This window comes from Neoarius graeffei, chromosome 15 (assembly GCF_027579695.1).
Source record: "Neoarius graeffei isolate fNeoGra1 chromosome 15, fNeoGra1.pri, whole genome shotgun sequence".
NCBI classification, from domain to species: domain Eukaryota; kingdom Metazoa; phylum Chordata; class Actinopteri; order Siluriformes; family Ariidae; genus Neoarius; species Neoarius graeffei.
The window spans coordinates 6139207-6158449 of record NC_083583.1 but is presented as its reverse complement, the minus strand read 5'-3'; the positions used below and the strand labels follow the sequence as shown (position 1 = coordinate 6158449).

The 19243-nt window shown below is 40.2% G+C and overlaps 1 protein-coding gene across 1 annotated transcript in view; it reads right to left on the bottom strand.

Moving 5' to 3' along the window:
* The window catches only part of crispld2 (cysteine-rich secretory protein LCCL domain containing 2), a 55332-nt gene extending 36345 nt beyond the window's left edge, over window positions 1-18987 (bottom strand). Inside the window, exons 1-4 of the mRNA XM_060940808.1 lie at window positions 18827-18987; window positions 14557-14886; window positions 9529-9647; window positions 6175-6307 (exon numbers count right to left, since the gene is read on the bottom strand). Coding sequence (XP_060796791.1) covers window positions 6175-6307; window positions 9529-9647; window positions 14557-14811 — 507 coding nt within the window. The 5' untranslated portion in view covers window positions 14812-14886; window positions 18827-18987. The remainder of the gene's footprint in view (window positions 1-6174; window positions 6308-9528; window positions 9648-14556; window positions 14887-18826) is intronic.
* Between the last annotated feature and the right edge of the window lie 256 nt (window positions 18988-19243).

The following is a 19243-nucleotide window of genomic DNA, read 5'->3' as shown; positions in this document are numbered from 1 at the left end:
TTCAGGTTCTGAACCTTGTTTGTGGTTGAAATGCTTTGGGGTGGGTTTCTCCCAAAAGCATCGTAGCACAAAGATCATTGTTAAATGGTAGAGTGAGCATCACAATGAGCACACTCTCTCCTAGTTAAGATGCTCTTAGCGTTAAGAGGCTTTTGGGAAACCCAGCCCTGAACGGTTCAGAATTTGGTGCGTGAACCAGAATGGAACCCATTCCCTATTGGTGGAAATGGGGTATGTGGTACATGTGTGACTGTAAAACCTGATCCTGAAACCATGCGTCTGGTATTTTATCAGCTGTATAGAAACATTCTTCCGTTTGGAAACAAAATCATCTCCAACATAACGCTATTCGATCTAAGCTAACTTGTGTAGCTAGACAATTCGTTTTAATTTAAGAGCATCGTAGCATGAATGCATGAATGTGTGCACATTTCATGGCCACTGTTTAAATCTGAGGAATATACACAGAACTAAATAAAAACGTTACACGACTCCCCTGATTAATCAACACAAATGCTCGATGCTAGCGATGTATATGATGAGAATTGTTTTTAATGAAACTATAGAGCGTCCCTGTGTGTTGAAGCTAATAATTACACTACCGTTCAAAAGTTTGGGGTCACTTTGAAATGTCCTTATTTTTGAAAGAAAAGCACTGTTCTTTTCAATGAAGATGACTTTAAACTAATCAGAAATCCACTCTATACATTGCTAATGTGGTAAATGACTATTCTAGCTGCAAATGTCTGGTTTTTGGTGCAATATCTCCATAGGTGTATAGAGGCCCATTTCCAGCAACTCTCACTCCAGTGTTCTAATGGTACAATGTGTTTGCTCATTGCCTCAGAAGGCTAATGGATGATTAGAAAACCCTTGTACAATCATGTTAGCACAGCTGAAAACAGTTGAGCTCTTTAGAGAAGCTATAAAACTGACCTTCCTTTGAGCAGATTGAGTTTCTGGAGCATCACATTTGTGGGGTCGATTAAATGCTCAAAATGGCCAGAAAAATGTCTTGACTATATTTTCTATTCATTTTACAACTTATGGTGGGAAATAAAAGTGTGACTTTTCATGGAAAACACAAAATTGTCTGGGTGACCCCAAACTTTTGAACGGTAGTGTACATATTCATGCATTATTTTCAAAAAGGGTGCTAATAATTTTTGACCAACAGGCTGGTAAAACCACAAAACAGAACAGTAGCTGTATCAGGCGAGGAGGAGGAGGAGTAGAAGAGCAGGGTGGCTCCGTGTGTCAGCTGCTTTTTTTTTTTTTATCTTCACAAGATTTCAGGTCAATTAAGAAAGGCGCTCCAGGAGCCAGAGAACAGCTTCCAGATGTTTGTGACCTGGTTTAGATGAGACACTTTTCACAAATCCATCACAGCTGCTAAGTCTGAGAGGACACAGTGCCAGGGCTCATTCTGTCCTTCTGAAACATGTTCTGCCTCTCTGTCTTTTCCTGGAATTCAACTGGTTATTTTTTGGTTCCCAATGTACATATTGCTGATTTTTTTAAAAAAAAATAAATACACAACCCCAAAACATCTCCATGTCCTGCATGCCGTCCATTATGAGTGCAAGAATTAGCACAAGTAATCACCAATTATACAGAGACGTCGCATTTATGTGCCGTATATAGAGGATATTACACGGCTGTGAGATGATTTGAAGTTTATCTTCAAGTGGTGAACATATTCACCTCCTCACACCACTGTGTAATGTTCTATATATTATATGGAAACATCCACAAAAAAAATACACAAGTTAATTAAAAGAATTTTAATTTTGAACCGGTTCAACATTTTGACAACAAGCATCTAGTCAGCAGGAAAACACTGGGAGTGACGTCATCGGAGTGAAATATCGGGAAATATTATCCATCCAGGACACTTTTTCGATGGAATAAAAACGTGTTCTGTTCCCTTCTAGCGGGTTTTATTCATTTGGTTCGATAGCATACAATATTGTTAGCATATTGCTTATCCTATGTGTATTACGTCACTCTACCCAATGGAAAATGAGCGTTGAATATACGATGGTTTACGATATTGCATGGTTGTCAAGACATGACGTCACACGTCAGAGATGTAAAACTTCTGCACTAGCGAGTGACTGACAAGTTGTAAACAAACAAGGCCGCCAAGTTTTCTTTGTTAAATACGGAAGATTTTGAGAGAACTTTGAAAGAGAAAGATGCATTGAACACCTGAAAGAAATGTGTATGGATAATAATAATAATAATAATAATAATAATAATAATAATAATAACTGGCTTTTTTCATGGTATATTAGATGGTTAATTATCCAGATTGCACTATTATTATTATCATTATTATTATTATTATGTAAAATAAAATTAATTCCTGAAATTGTAGTAACAATGCCACTGTTATTAGTTCATCTGGCCAACAGGTAATGAGTTTATGCCATTGCGTGTCGTCTGTCATCCGTCTGGTGTCGTCCACATTTCACGAAAATCACTTCTTTCTCAATTCTTCACCAATTTTTATTCTTTTTGGCAGGAAGGTCGGTCTGCCTGGGGTGCATATATGTAGCTTCTACCCAAATTTGCATAATTGCAATTAATAATGAAGATATGGAGTAATTAATCAATCCCTAATGAGCAGTTTCCACACAAATCGCTTCTTTTCACTCAATTCTTCACAGATTTTGATTCTTTCTGCTGTGAAGGTAGGGGTACCTAGGGTGCATAGAACTTCTACAACCCCGATTCCAAAAAAGTTGGGACAAAGTACAAATTGTAAATAAAAACGGAATGCAATAATTTACAAATCTCAAAAACTGATATTGTATTCACAATAGAACATAGACAACATATCAAATGTCGAAAATGAGACATTTTGAAATTTCATGCCAAATATTGGCTCATTTGAAATTTCATGACAGCAACACATCTCAAAAAAGTTGGGACAGGGGCAATAAGAGGCTGGAAAAGTTAAAGGGACAAAAAAGGAACAGCTGGAGGACCAAATTGCAACTCATTAGGTCAATTGGCAATAGGTCATTAACATGACTGGGTATAAAAAGAGCATCTTGGAGTGGCAGCGGCTCTCAGAAGTAAAGATGGGAAGAGGATCACCAATCCCCCTAATTCTGTGCCAACAAATAGTGGAGCAATATCAGAAAGGAGTTCGACAGTGTAAAATTGCAATGAGTTTGAACACATCATCATCTACAGTGCATAATATCATCAAAAGATTCAGAGAATCTGGAAGAATCTCTGTGCGTAAGGGTCAAGGCCGGAAAACCATACTGAGTGCCCGTGATCTTCGGGCCCTTAGACGGCACTGCATCACATACAGGCATGCTTCTGTATTGGAAATCACAAAATGGGCTCAGGAATATTTCCAGAGAACATTATCTGTGAACACAATTCACCGTGCCATCCGCCATTGCCAGCTAAAACTCTATAGTTCGAAGAAGAAGCCGTATCTAAACACGATCCAGAAGCGCAGACGTCTTCTCTGGGCCAAGGCTCATTTAAAATGGACTGTGGCAAAGTGGAAAACTGTTCTGTGATCAGACGAATCAAAATTTGAAGTTCTTTATGGAAATCAGGGACGCCGTGTCATTCAGACTAAAGAGGAGAAGGACGACCCAAGTTGTTATCGGCGCTCAGTTCAGAAGCCTGCATCTCTGATGGTATGGGGTTGCATTAGTGCATGTGGCATGGGCAGCTTACACATCTGGAAAGACACCATCAATGCTGAAAGGTATATCCAGGTTCTAGAGCAACATATGCTCCCATCCAGACGACGTCTCTTTCAGGGACGACCTTGCATTTTCCAACATGACAATGCCAAACCACATACTGCATCAATTACAGCATCATGGCTGCGTAGAAGAAGGGTCCGGGTACTGAACTGGCCAGCCTGCAGTCCAGATCTTTCAACCGTAGAAAACATTTGGCGCATCATTAAACGGAAGATACGACAAAAAAGACCTAAGACAGTTGAGCAACTCGAATCCTACATTAGACAAGAATGGGTTAACATTCCTATCCCTAAACTTGAGCAACTTGTCTCCTCAGTCCCCAGACGTTTACAGACTGTTGTAAAGAGAAAAGGGGATGTCTCACAGTGGGAAACATGGCCTTGTCCCAACTTTTTTGAGATGTGTTGTTGTCATGAAATTTAAAATCACCTAATTTTTCTCTTTAAATGATGCATTTTCTCAGTTTAAACATTTGATATGTCATCTATGTTCTATTCTGAATAAAATATGGAATTTTGAAACTTCCACATCATTGCATTCCGTTTTTATTTACAATTTGTACTTTGTCCCAACTTTTTTGGAATCAGGGTTGTACCCAGATTTGCTTCATTACAATTATTAATGAAGTTATGGACTAATTAAGCCTTAATGAGCAGTTCAACAAAAGTCACTTCTCCTCACCATTTTGGATTCTTTCTGGTAAATAGGTCGGGATTCCTAGGGTGGATATCGCTTCTATATAGTGTATATAGCTTGCAACATTTATTGCGCACTTTAGATCGTTCCTTCTGGACTAGACGGGGCCGGAGTGAGCGACGCCCTCATTGACCGTCTCGTTTTCTCTTCTCACACTTGAATGCACTTGAAATCAAGTCTTCTTGCTGTTTAATGTGTAATTCAACCCTTCCAGGAATTCTCAAAACACTAATTATTCTGTTTTCAAGGAGAGAAAACAAATCATTCGTTTTGCCAAATTCATTTTCCAGTCTTGCATTATCATTTAATCAGGAAATCCTCGCTGCTGGAAGATTCCGATGCCACGCCTTTACACCAAATAATGGAATATTTTACTAAAACCAAGATGTAATAACAGGGCGGCACGGTGGTGTAGTGGTTAGCGCTGTCGCCTCACAGCAAGAAGGTCCGGGTTTGAGCCCCGTGATCGGCGAGGGCCTTTCTGTGCGGAGTTTGCATGTTCTCCCCGTGCCCGCGTGGGTTTCCTCCGGGTGCTCCGGTTTCCCCCACAGTCCAAAGACATGCAGGTTAGGTTAACTGGTGACTCTAAATTGAGCGTAGGTGTGAATGTGAGTGTGAATGGTTGTCTGTGTCTATGTGTCAGCCCTGTGATGACCTGGCGACTTGTCCAGGGTGTACCCCGCCTTTCGCCCGTAGTCAGCTGGGATAGGCTCCAGCTCGCCTGCGACCCTGTAGAACAGGATAAAGCGGCTAGAGATAATGAGATGAGATGATGTAATAACTTTGTTTAATGATGGCATTTTACATTTATAGTAAATATTTCAGTTCATCAGCAGGGCTCTCACACATGAGTTTTGCAAAGAGTGAAGATGTTCGGATGTTCAGTTCAAATCTCACTCACATATCGAGTCCAAGAACACAAACACAGCTTACAATTCAAGATGGAGTTAAAATGACCAAATAAACCAAAAACAAAGTCTGGATTTTAAAAAGTCTGGATTTTTCCCCACCCTCACAGAATCCTGTTAAAGCAACATATTATTCTTTTATTCATAACAGAGTCAGCTGAAAGTCAGAAAGAACATGGTGGGTTTTTTTTCTTTTCCAAATCTTTGCGTTTTGTTAGTTTTTGGTCACTGTGGAGCTTCTAAAACTGAAAAAAAGTTCAGTGTTGAGTGACGTTGAGCACTCCTGAACATTCATGTCATAATTTGGTTGAAAAACGAGAAAAATAATAGCGGAGGACAAAATGCTGAAGTCTTGTTAATGAGAAGATTTACGACATGTTGAATGGAAACATGTTGAATCTCTCTGCCAGTATTCCAGTGGAACCAAAAACAGTGACGTGGGAACGAGTAGGAAATTCATCATTACGCTGCATATTTGTCGTTGCATAGAGTCAAGTTACACAAGTAGCTCCGCTTCTGTTAAAATTCTGCCTCTGAGGCTGCAGCAAAAACAAACACCTTCCTCTTCACCACCACCAGGAGAGTTAAACCAGTCTGCACTTCATCTGGAATAATTACTCAGAATAATCCATTTAAATAACTCAAGAGCAGAGGTTTTGGTTGGTTCGCTGTTGGTGTTAAAGCGTGAGCCGGGTTTACGTTCATCTTTTACAGTAACTCCAATAAAGCTGAAAGGTAAGGCACTTTTCGTGAAAACGGACCCATTCTCCAGACTTTTCAGTGATTTATGGACTGTAAAGTAGCCGTGTGTTTAGAACCCGCCCCCTCACCTGTGTGTAGTGTGTACACATGGGTCCAGAGCAGCGATCAGGGCACCAGGGGTTGCACTCGTGTGGGTATGGGTACGTGTAGTCCTTCACCTCGTCGTACCAGGCCTGGACGTGGTAAGCAGGGGAACGGTATCTAACAGACAGGACAGAGAATCAGTCAAGAACCTATTCCTGAACCCACTTTCTCCTGTAGAACACTAACGCATCAAACACACACAGATCCTCTATCTGTCCTCATCCCTGAATCCAAAGTAAATAGCGCTTGTTCCCCTGAACGATCGTTCATCTCCACACACTGTAAACATTACTTTATACGGCACTGAGGAGTCCTGAGGGGGGAGAGAAAAAAAAAACTTCTGCTGGCATCAGAAGAGACACAAAGGTTTGAGGGAACGAGAGCAGAGACTAAGAATGGCACTGAGAAAGAGAAGCCAAGAAAAAGTGGTCACAGACTGTTGGTTTATATAGAAGAGCTCTCGCATTTTATATAATGAACACTGTGTGTGTGTGTGTGTGTGTGTGTGTGTGTGTGTGTGTGTGTGTGTGTAGAGAGAGAGTCACAGAACTGTAGTATCTTGTCATACAAGAAGAATAAAACACTTAAGGACATGCTGTTATTGGACAATAATCAACTTCAACACATTGCATCGTTAAAGCTGTACCGCATTTCAGATTTTTCAAGTGTGGGTCATAAAAAGAATTTTCCCAACATCCAATTATTTTTGTTTAGTGACTGAAAGCTACTGAATTTGAATCACAGACTTCCAATTTTATTAATTTTTTAAAAATGGAACAATTAATGAATTTATCTCCACGTGGCCCTAAATTCTCCGCTATTTTTTCCTGCTTCACCATGACGCAATACAAGATACTGCGTCATGCATCACGTGGTGGGCTTTCCCCGTTCGCTCAAGGCATTGTGGGATACAAATTTGAAACAGGAGAGAAAAATGGAGGACGTGTGTGGGTGTGCGAATGAAACGTGAAAGAGCGACTACAGTAACAGAAAAGACGTTGTTATATACAAAGGAAAGGAAACGCAGGACCAAACTAATAAATATCGGCGCTCAGCGAGCACCTCGGTGTGATCAGCCGTTCGTTTAGCGACAGAATGATGGAACTGTCAGTGCACGCTCAAAGGGAAACCTGTAGATGGCAGTAATGCAACACTGTGGATGCCAGCTGCTGTAAAACCCAAAAGCAGAAGAAGGTAAACCTGCGCATGCGCACACGGACTTCCTCTGCCTGCTTGACTGCGCCAAGCGAGCGATTTCATGCACATTATTTGCTTTAATCCCCTCAAATTAAATAACTTCCCAGCCACAGAATGGCCTGATATTTTGTGAGATATTACAGAAATAAACAGATATCACAATCACCACATTTCAGACGGAACTAAATTTCACCGATTTTATGAAAATCACAAGGCCGTCTCGCTTTAATTCATTTTAACAGTTCTGAAAAAAAAAGTCAACTTTTATTTCTGAAAGGATGACACTGCACTCCATGCATTTTATCCATTTATCATTCACAAAATAAATTAATTCCTGTTACGACTCGACTCAAGACTGTAAGAAAAGAACAGGACAGGTCTTTAAATTAGAAAACTCAAGGATTTATTGGAATAAACCAAAAAAAAAAAACCTAAAACTGAAAAAAAAAAATTTAAAGTGCATATTCTGGACCAATTTCCTTTTTTTTTATATGAAAGTACGTCCCTTTACACACTCATCCAGAAGGGTAATTTTGCACAAGGCCGTCTGTCTACAGCAGAAAAAAATAAAAGAACAAAACGCGTCTGGAAAAATCCCAACGGAGTCTGGAGCCAGATTCGTGACGTCACCTGCGGAAGCGCCAGCAGGCTGCGCGAGCTTTGCACGGTTTCAGTGCACAGCCTGTGTAGACCAAGTTTAGCAGCCAGCCATTTTGCATTGAAATATGGAATTGTCACCTGAGCGCAATGTTACTTCACCTTTGGATGAAGAATATAATGAGATGTCAGAATTATTTCTTACCCTGGCAACAGTCAACTTGTGAATTGCCGATTTTCTTGGACTTTTTCTCGGCTCTGCTTGGTCCTCGGCTTCCGGGTGTCTCGCACGAAGCGCTCCCATTTCTCTCTCATTGTCCGGTCTTTTGGGAAACGATGAGTACTAATCCCATCATGATTGGTGTTGCTACACCCTCCTACAATACATCTGTTAACCATTTTAATAATTACGCGATAACGTTGAAGATATTTGAAGAAAACCACCAGGTCGTTTTCTCATAAACAAACCAGCGCTGACGTAGGATTCAGAAGGAGGCGTCCCGCACGCGACGTCATGAAAATCAATGTTTGCCAGGAAATCCAAATGCCAAGTTTTTTCAGAGGCGGACCAATTCACCTCAAATGGCTCGATTTCAACTGAATTTTTCTGGTATTGCGCAAGGTAAAAAAATTGCACAAACTGTGACAGATATTTGACCAAAGTTTAATATAAAATAGGAGAATTACATTGATCTTGCTCCTGAATTTACCCATGATATGCACTTTAAGGCAAACAAAATAAGCAAATGCCTCAGTGTGGATAGTCAGGAATCAGTCGTGTAAGGAAAGTGTCTGGATGAATAGAACACAAGGTGCAGCGCCCTGTAAGTAAACAAGTAAAAAAATAAATAGCAACCAAAAATCCCACAAACCAAAAAGGCCAGCAGCCACCTGTCCCCTTCTCCGCTCTGGTATCTACCTAATCGATCTGATATCGAGAGTCAGACAGGCCTCAGGTAAGCAGGTGGGAGGAGCCAACACAAAACAGGAAAACGAAACAAGCCCAGAGATCACGACACTGACTAACGTTCTAGCAGCTATAAACACCAGCGTCGTTCCCTCACCAGCATCTACAAAACAAACTCCTCCTCTGTCCTGAAGATGCTGGAAAACTTCAAGTTCCAGATTTACCTCTGACTGTGACAAAGCGCCGACACTGTTGACTCCTTCCATAAATGTTCAACAAACGTTTCTTACAGATCAACGGCTACAGATCTATTATTAGTGGAGCGTCCGGTATACAGGTCCCTGTGAATGAGCGGTTACTATAGAAACGATAACGTACTAGAACGAGTGCATTAATAGAGAGAGATCGACCTGTGATTTGCAGCTGCACCACTGTCAGAGCTGCCGTTATAGAAAATTAATCAACACCTTTTGACCAATCAGAGTCCAGAATTTAACAGCGCAGTGGTAAAAATGCAAATCTGTCTCTTCTTGTACTTTGTCACAGAGAAGTCAAACGGTAGTGAAGTGTATCACTCTGCAAAGTGTGTGTGTGTGTGTGTGTGTGTGTGTGTGTGTGTGTGTGCACATGTACATACCTGCCCCAGTGCACTGCCAGATTCTGTCCAATAGACATAAGTAGGTCATGGGGTCCGTGGTCCCACTGACACTGTTCAGCCCAGTACGTAGCAGAACGCTCCAGTTCATCATCCCATATCTTCACACACACACAGTAAATAAATTATGTAAAATCAAAAGAAATTGATTACAGTATTTACAAGTACAATAGAAACATTTGTAAAAAAAAAATAAAGTGCAGTAAAAGAAAACAAAAACCATTAAAGTGCAAATGTTTGTACACCCCTAGGAGAAATTTGTGATTTTTAAGATATTTAAATGTGATTTCACCAATATTCCTTATCATTTGTAAATAAATAAAATTGGACAAAATACGATTTCAAAAAAAGATAGCATCTAAAAATGCATTTAAAATTCAATTTTAGAAAAAAATTATATAGAAAATAATAAACAGACTCGTGAATAAGTATAAATACAGCTAAAAATAAATAAAATGCCAGCATCGCATTAATTATACTGTAACTGCACCATGCTAGATACAAACTGCATGATACAAGAACATGATCATTAAGGTTGTGGAAAAAATGTTGCATAAATACACAGATGATTATAGGGAATCATGCATAGTAATTCTGATTTGTCGAGAAATTCGGACTATTTCTTGATAATCACCTCGAGCGACTCGGCAAAACGGCGTCCAATCGCTTCATTGCCGTAAGTGAGGAAGAATTATAAATGATGAAAGAAAACGCTGTTCCTAAAAGGACTAAAGATGCTCCGAAGTTTGGTCTAAAACTATTCAAAGGTAAAATGGGGTTGTGATTTATTTTATCGATTTCAAAGCAACGTATTTTATGTGACTCAGCGTAGATAAGTGAGACACATCTGCACCTCGCCGTTATTACATGTGCATGCTGCTTTTGAAGTTTGAAATAAATAATTTTTTAAAATTAAATCACCTGTGTATTGATACTAAAACAATTATCCACCTCAGCCTCAGTGAATATCGGGGAATAATAACCTCGACTTCGCCTTCAGAGAATAATCGTTAATTATGATTGAATACTTATTTTTCCAACAGCGCAACAAATTCGATCAACTGCAAGTCATATTTCAATTAAAGAATTAGACTTCAAATATGATGATTTCAGCCTTAATTACATCATTTCAAGCACTGTTAGTGTTATTATTCGGATCTTGCATTAGACGTACAATATAGATACACACAACGCTGACATACACTTAAAGGAGAACTGAAGTCATTTTTAAACTTGCTTTCTTTCTTAATTAACGTGTTATTCAATTACATTTCGGTTTTAGTAACCTTATATCGTGACTCGTATTGGGAACTAATTGCAATTAAATATTATACTTATCGGCCGATTCGGTTTTTAGCCGTGCTGAATTTAGTTCATTTGGTCCACGGCAGGCGTCGCTTATCCGCACGATCTTCACGAGACTTGTGCGAGACTTCGAAACGTGAAGTGTCAGCCAGGTGTCAGTGCCGCTATTTTGAAAACTGTTTTCCAAACGAAGTATTGCACAAAAACGAGTTTAAATGACGATTACTGCCGACTTTTTTCAAACTTTCCTGATTGCTATCAAAACAAACAAAACTTCCGGCTTGATTACATCAGCATTCGAAAGAGGGTGCGCGCGTCTTTTGCAGTGTTGTGCAAGTTCACACTTTTTTTGAACTAGTTCAAGTTCAGTTCAAACATGTTAAAAGTGAACTGTTCACGTTCATAGTTCAAATTCTGAACTAGTTCAAAGTTCAGTTCATTTTACTTTTAGGTGGGATATAAAAATAAAGACTAAAATCATATGCTACATTCTAGCTCAAAACTACTCACATTATAGATATTATATTCTATCACACAAAATGGAAGTTATTATACATACTATATATGGAAAAAAGGACAAAATATTTTGATTTCTTCACTGACTCAACCACTGCTACCAAAACGTTACACGTGACTTCAAACAAATGCTTTCAGTTTCAACTAACAGTAACTTCTAATAAACGACAACTAGACTTCCTCATAAATGTGTGTGTTTCTAAAAAGATGACTGCCAATATGTATATACACTGAAGGAGTGATATTTTAAGATCTATATCAACAGCATTGACCATATCAACTATATTGATCAGACAGAGGGATGCATGCTCAAGGGCTTTTTATTTCTCAAAATACAAAACAGGAAAACTTCAGATAGCCTCATTCTTCAGTACACATCTGTGTATGCACACAACAATCAAATTTCTAAAATTATTTGGCATTGTACTCATCTGTGTTCTCCGTGCGGCTACTTGAACTTTCACTGGCCATGTTGCTGTGAGTGTGCGCCGGCTGTGGTGTGCGCGCTGTCTGCTGCCTGTAGCTAGGGAACGCTGGGTTACGCCTACTCTGCTCTGCTGCATCATGGGTAACGTAGTATGGAGCCAAATCATAGAGCCATCCACTATCTCCGGCTTCACACTACATTATCCATGATGCATTGCACACACGCGGCACCTCAGGGCAGTGAGTGACAACATCAGACTGACAGTGAAGTAGTAGAACGTAAAATATCTTGCAAGTAGACGTGCCACTCGATTCATCAGGTTTCATGTTTCGTTCATCTTCATGTTTGTCGTTCATGTCGCATAATTTGAACGAATTCACGTTCAAGTTCTTTCATTACAAAGTTGTTGCGTTCAGTTCAAAGTTCATGGAGAAACGAGCGTGTTCAGTGAACGCGTTCTTTTGAACGCGTTCATGCACAACACTGGTCTTTTGACAACGTTGGCAGATGTTGGTCACTTTGATTTCCGCTGTACGTTTTACTTCCGTCCTACGATGTCTCGCACAGGTCTCAACGAATCTCGTTTACGGCCATCGCTTTGACATACGGACTGATATATTACAGAGCATATTTCAAACATTCATAACTTGCTATAGCAGTGACAAAATAGCGATCAAAAATGCATTCCGATATTTAATAAAATGAGAAATAGAATTTTGATAATAAAAAAAATTGCCTTCAGTTCTTCTTTAACATTTTGATCAAATATTCGATTTCATTCTGTCGTGCCAAGAAAGCAAACACTAACGCGAAGGGAAATCGGACCGAAACAGGAAAACACACAGACATCAGAGTTTGGCTCTGGTCCACTGTACACACTCAGCAATTGGGGTGAAATGAAACACATTCCTCCGGCTTATTTCTCCACCTGAGAAGGACGGGAGAAGGTTTCCATCTCTTTCATGGATACACACAAACATACACACAGTGGACGAAGTCTCATACACCATACACTTGTTCATCTGAGGAAAGCTATGCAGGAATCTCAGTAAATTTCCAATGCGGTGTCTCACACACACACACACACACACTCTATAACCCCTATCCCGTATGGCTGGACTTGCTCCAAAACTCCTAAATCACGCACTCTAGAATAAAGCCCATTTACCAAGAAACACCTGACTACATTTATTTTTACACAATATCTTCATTAATAAGGCTTTTAAAAATTAATTAGGTAGCAATTATATCGGCGTCAACCAATAACACAATCCTTTCTTAATAGATTTATTTTTCTAACTTTGACATACTTTTTAAATACTAAATTACACTTAATTACACCAGAACTGGATATTTTTAAAACCAAACACTAATTTTAATTCAAAATCGCCATGCTTGGACCCCTATTGATCGCTGCTCGTGGGAATATGAACTCTGCAAGCAGCGATCGATAGGGGTCCAAGCATCGTTTTGCAAATACACTGATTTGAGCTAAAATTCAGGGGGGAAAAAAATCTGGTGGCTGTCTTTCTTTCTTTCTTTCTTTCTTTCCTTTTTTATCTATAAGGGAAGAAAAGAGAAAGGAAATGTGTTCGGTTTACAAACCTTGAACAAAAAAAATTTGATATTTTAAGACTAGTTACATTTTTTCCTCAGGCTCCTGACCTGATGTCAAGCTTATATTTGTTGACATGAACATACATGACGTAACCCAGATCACAGCTTTAATGAACATCAAATTAAACAAACAAAAAAAAAAACAGAAAGACGTAAAGCATTGTTTCGACATTAAAGGAATACGACAGTGTTTTCAATCAAACTTTTATCTGCTGTATCTCGAGTGCATTTTGATTCATCATGAGAATAATTTGACACGTTTCTTTGCCATGAGCCAAGTTCAGAATGTGTGTTTACTCCAACCCTACTGATAATGGATGTCTAAGGGCAGCTGTTGAAGGTCAGGAATAATTAATTATATGGAATGTTTTCATAAATTCTTCAAAATACATTTCTAAATGAGGTCGTCACATGTTAGCAGTGGAGATAAAACCTTCAGGAAAGTCCAACATAACCAAACAACTTTATACCGTATTGCTCCAGTGTTGGAAAATGGAGAAAATTCCAGAACAGGAGTTTGGGAAAGTTTTTTTCTCTTGAGCCTGTCTCTTTCAAACACGTTTACTGTTCCTGTGGAAAGGCTGCAGCTTTCAATTTGTATTATAAAGTCATGTATTTGAAGCATCTACTATATAAACCACACCAAACAGCTGCCCTTAGACTTGGATTATAAGTGTGATTGGAGTGAGTAAACACACACACACACACACACACACACACGAGACCTACTGGATATAGCGCAGGTTACTTTACAGGGAGGATTTCCTTCATGCCAATTCTTTTGCTTTCCCTGTCATCATGTAGCTACAAATATCTCCACAGTGACTCCTGGAGCAGATTTATAAGGCCAATAAAGTAAGATATAAGCAGCTGATCGTCATGTAAAATTCTCAAGAGATTTTCTGAGAGTCATCGCCCTCAGAGGTCTGACTCAGAAAGCAGCCCGTATGAGACTGCTTTCATTCTGTTTATGATTCAGCGCCGTGTTTAGAAAGCCGACGCTAATAGCTGACGTCAAAACCACACTGGATGCTGTCCATGTTGTGCTACAGTTTGGGTCATGTTCATCTCAAGTTATCTCTGATACACCATCATGTTGTCAGATGAGTCACTTGTACCACTTTTCCCACTTTGTGTGTCCTTACCATGTACTCCATGTTCGAGGCGGTTGGATAAACGCCGCCTCTGAGTTTGTTGTGCAGAAGAAGGATCTCCTCACGGTCTGACCACGGTATGGAGCGGCGTGTACGCAAGCCTGGCGTCGACGCCGTGACGTTGACCTGCAGCTCGTCCTCATAGCGACTCAGCAGCCGCCGAAGCTCAGGAGAGTCGGGCAGGAAGAGGCTGGAGGACGGATGAGTGGCCACTAGCAGCAGGGCGAGGGAGAGCAGTCTCAACATGGCAGCGGGAGGGTGTTGGGTTTAGTGATGGTGGAATTTCACAGATGGGTCACTAAACTACAGACGGACACTGATCTGAAAACAGAGCAGGGATTCTGTAAGGAGCAGAACGATGGGGGGGAAATGCAACACATTCGTCAGTCATACGCTTCCCAGAAACAAACACAAGCTCACTGAACCACCTGATGTGATAATTTGGTTTTGGAAAGATCAGTGACAAAAAGATGGATAGATTGATAGAAAATTTACAAAGAAATTCAATAAAAAATTAAAGCCTCTATGCTGGAAAAGCCTCTAGAAAAAGAAGACTACAAAAAGAAAAAAAGAAAGCCTCTCCAAAAAAGAAGGTCTACAGAAAGAAAGAAACTCTACAAAAAAAGAAAAAGAAAGCCTCTACATAAAAGAAACCCTACAAAAAGAAAACTTCTACGAAAAGAAAAGAGTCTACAAAAAGATAGAAAGAAAAAGCCTCTACATAAAAGAAAACTTCTACAAGAAAGAAAGAAAGAAAGAAAGAAAGAAAGAAAGAAAGAAAGAAAGAAAGAAAGAAAGAAAGACTACATAAAAGAAAACTTCTACAAAAGAAAAAGAAAGGAAAGAAAGCCTCAACAAAAGAAAACTTCTACAAAAAGAAAAGAAAGAAAACCTCTACATAAAAGAAAGAAAGCCTCTACAAAAATAAAAGAAAGCCTCTGCATAAAAGAAAGAAAGAAAGAAAGAAAGAAAGAAAGAAAGAAAGAAAGAAAGAAAGAAAGAAAGAAAGAAAGAAAACCTCTACATAAAAGAAAACTTCTACAAAAAGAAAAGAAAGCCTCAACAGAAAGAAAACATCTACAAAAAGAAAAGAAAGCCTCTACAAAAAAGAAAAGAAAGCCTCTGCAAAAAAGAAAAGAAAGCCTCTGCAAAAAAGAAAAGAAAGCCTCTACAAAAAAAGAAAAGAAAGCCTCTGCAAAAAGAAAAGAAAGCCTCTGCAAAAAGAAAAGAAAGCCTCTGCAAAAAGAAAAGAAAGCCTCTGCAAAAAGAAAAGAAAGCCTCTACAAAAAAGAAAAGAAAGCCTCTACAAAAAAGAAAAGAAAGCCTCTGCAAAAAAGAAAAGAAAGCCTCTGCAAAAAAGAAAAGAAAGCCTCTACAAAAAGAAAAGAAAGCCTCTACAAAAAAGAAAAGAAAGCCTCTACAAAAAGAAAAGAAAGCCTCTACAAAAAGAAAAGAAAGCCTCTACAAAAAAGAAAAAAAGCCTCTGCAAAAAGAAAAGAAAGCCTCTACAAAAAAGAAAAGAAAGCCTCTGCAAAAAGAAAAGAAAGCCTCTACAAAAAGAAAAGAAAGCCACTACAAAAAAGAAAAGAAAGCCTCTGCAAAAAGAAAAGAAAGCCTCTGCAAAAAAGAAAAGAAAGCCACTACAAAAAAGAAAAGAAAGCCTCTGCAAAAAGAAAAGAAAGCCTCTGCAAAAAGAAAAGAAAGCCTCTGCAAAAAGAAAAGAAAGCCTCTACAAAAAGAAAAGAAAGCCTCTACAAAAAAGAAAAGAAAGCCTCTGCAAAAAGAAAAGAAAGCCTCTGCAAAAAGAAAAGAAAGCCTCTGCAGAGAGTGCAGAACTCGGGGTCTTTCACCACCCAAAGCGTTTCCTTTTCTGATGCAGTTCTCACTGCTGAGGCCACAAAACCACACGCATCAGTGCAGAGGAGATGAAGCTGAGCTCCATCAGCTTCCGCTCACTGCTTCCTGTCAGTTCCCTTCCATCATCCCCGCTTCCTCCAACCTGCCTCTGATCAGATTATAATTACCTCCTCCTCTTCCAGCTGTTCCCGTTAGGGGTTGCCACAGCGGATCATCCTTCCCTATTTACAATCCGCATGTTTGATTTGGCGTGGGTTCCTCCACCTGATGCAGCCCTCCCCAATCTATCCTGGGACTGGCACAAACTGGCACAGGCTCGGGCAGCCCCAGGGGCTGGGCATTTTTACTGAATGTGCATGTCTTTGAACTGTGGGAGGAAACCGGAGCACCACTGCACTGCCCAATATGATAATTACGACAAGTTCAAAATCGCTCGATTCGTTTAAGGAGAATTATTGGATTGTGGGGGGCGTGGTACACGTTTTCACATGGAGACCCTTTTATAACCAATCATTTTTAAATCCAACAAAGTCTGGGAAAATTTAACATCAAGTTATAGACGCACGGACACCTGATACGCACAATAATTAGAAAAATGCTGCAAATAGAGTTGAGTGCAAAAGTTTGTGCACCCTTACTTCAAACCATACAAAAGGGGTATTTCATACAAGTTTTATTTTAGTATAATTATAAATCTCATCTCATCTCATTATCTCAAGCCGCTTTATCCTTCTACAGGGTCGCAGGCAAGCTGGAGCCTATCCCAGCTGACTACGGGCGAAAGGCGGGGTACACCCTGGACAAGTCGCCAGGTCATCACAGGGCTGACACATAGACACAGACAACCATTCACACTCACATTCACACCTACGCTCAATTTAGAGTCACCAGTTAACCTAACCTGCATGTCTTTGGACTGTGGGGGAAACCGGAGCACCCGGAGGAAACCCACACGGACACGGGGAGAACATGCAAACTCCACACAGAAAGGCCCTCGCCGGCCCCGGGGCTCGAACCCAGGACCTTCTTGCTGTGAGGCGACAGCGCTAACCACTACACCACCGTGCCGCCTATAATTATAAATATTAAGCGTAATATATTAATGTGATTTAAACTTCTTCAGGTCTCCTGTTTTGTTTTGGGGTTTTTTCTCGTGTTGGTCTTTGTGCATTCAATCCTGATTTATTTTTTTTTTTAACTTCTCACTGTTGGAGAAACCTCATGCCATCTTTTTTCTTTTCTCAGCTCTGTGAAACATCAACATTTACTGGACCGAATGTGTGAAGGACATTTTTTTTTTCCTGATTCACATCGACTCATCAGCTGCGGACGGGAAACCGATCGAGAGTTTTACCTTGTTCTATACTTTTCATGTCTTCAGACTGAACCGAGATTAACGTTCGAGTGTGATAACAGAAGTGTAGAACCACACACAGACTTTTGCATTCAGCATGAAGCTCCTCAGCTTCTAAATGATGTCTGAAGTACAGTTTAAAGACCTTGGTGCTACAGGAGTCCAAACAGAGAGAGATGAATAAAGTCTTTCTAGAGAAGCGTTTCAGGAAGAAGCATCACGTGTCGTCGCTGGACCACACATCCGTCACAGGGCCTGCTAGTCAAACAGCACTCCATCAGTATGCAGCTCGGAGTATAAAGCCGAGACGAGAGAGACAGGACGGAGCCAAAGTCCTTCCCCTCCATCTCTCTTGCGCTTTTTCCACAGGTTTGAGGTCTGACACCTCAGCTATGTGAACACACTGTCACGGCTCCAGCTACAGTCCTCTGTGAAAGCCAGACCACCACACCCCTTTCCATCGCTGTCCTCTCCTGACTCGGAGTTTCTCTCCTCTCTCAAAGAAAAAAAAAACCCTTGACCATGCATCCTAAACCCTCAACCAGACTTAAACAAGTCGTCTTCTACCAGTGGTTCTCAAAGTGTGTTCTGAAGTCATCATTTTTTAAAATTCATGTGAATCATTTAAAGCCAGAACAATATGAACATAATTAAAATGTGCTCTCTAAGAGGAAATTTCACAAATAAAAATGTCTCCAGTAAACACTAGAATGTGGCTTTCAACACCCCAAAAAAAAAAAAAAAAAAGCAGTAATTGTTCCTGCATGTGCTCCAGCAGCATGGGGCGAGTGCTGACACTGAAATACCTGAGACTTTCATTACACGTCTAACCGCACGACCAGCAAACCAGTGCAGCCACCCACCCCCGCCTTTCTCCGCCGTCTCCTTTCTGTCTCTTTTTTTTGGGCTCAGAAAGTATCGAGTCTCATCCTTGCTTCACAAGTGGCATCACACAGCTGTCCAACTCACCTAGAACAATCCTGCATGCATTAAAGCACTTAACACACACACTTGACATCCAAAGCATGCAACAAGTATATGTGACATTACCAAGCGTGTTTATCCTCCAAGAATTCCAGTGTCTCTTCTCCGATGTTGATTAATCACTCCGTCTCGTTTGAAATCTTCCTTCTTGGCTTTTTTTACTCCAGCAGGTTTGAGGAGCTCCACAGGCTGCAGGACTTTCTTATTCCCACTGACGATGTGCTCGGCGTTCAGCACCTTTTATAGAGAAACAGACCCCAGGAAGGGGGGGGGGAGAGAAAAAATAAAAAGGAGTTGCTGAGCTACACATGCCATGTGAACACTCCCCCTCAGTCCTTCAGAGGAAGGCTGTGTTCTCAGAAAACCTCAACGTCTGACGAACGATGTGCCAAGCTCCAGAAATCCGTCATCTAGATATATACACAATCATGTCACGTCAATATCTGATCCTGATTATTTATACCCAGGTTTGTGACTCCAGAA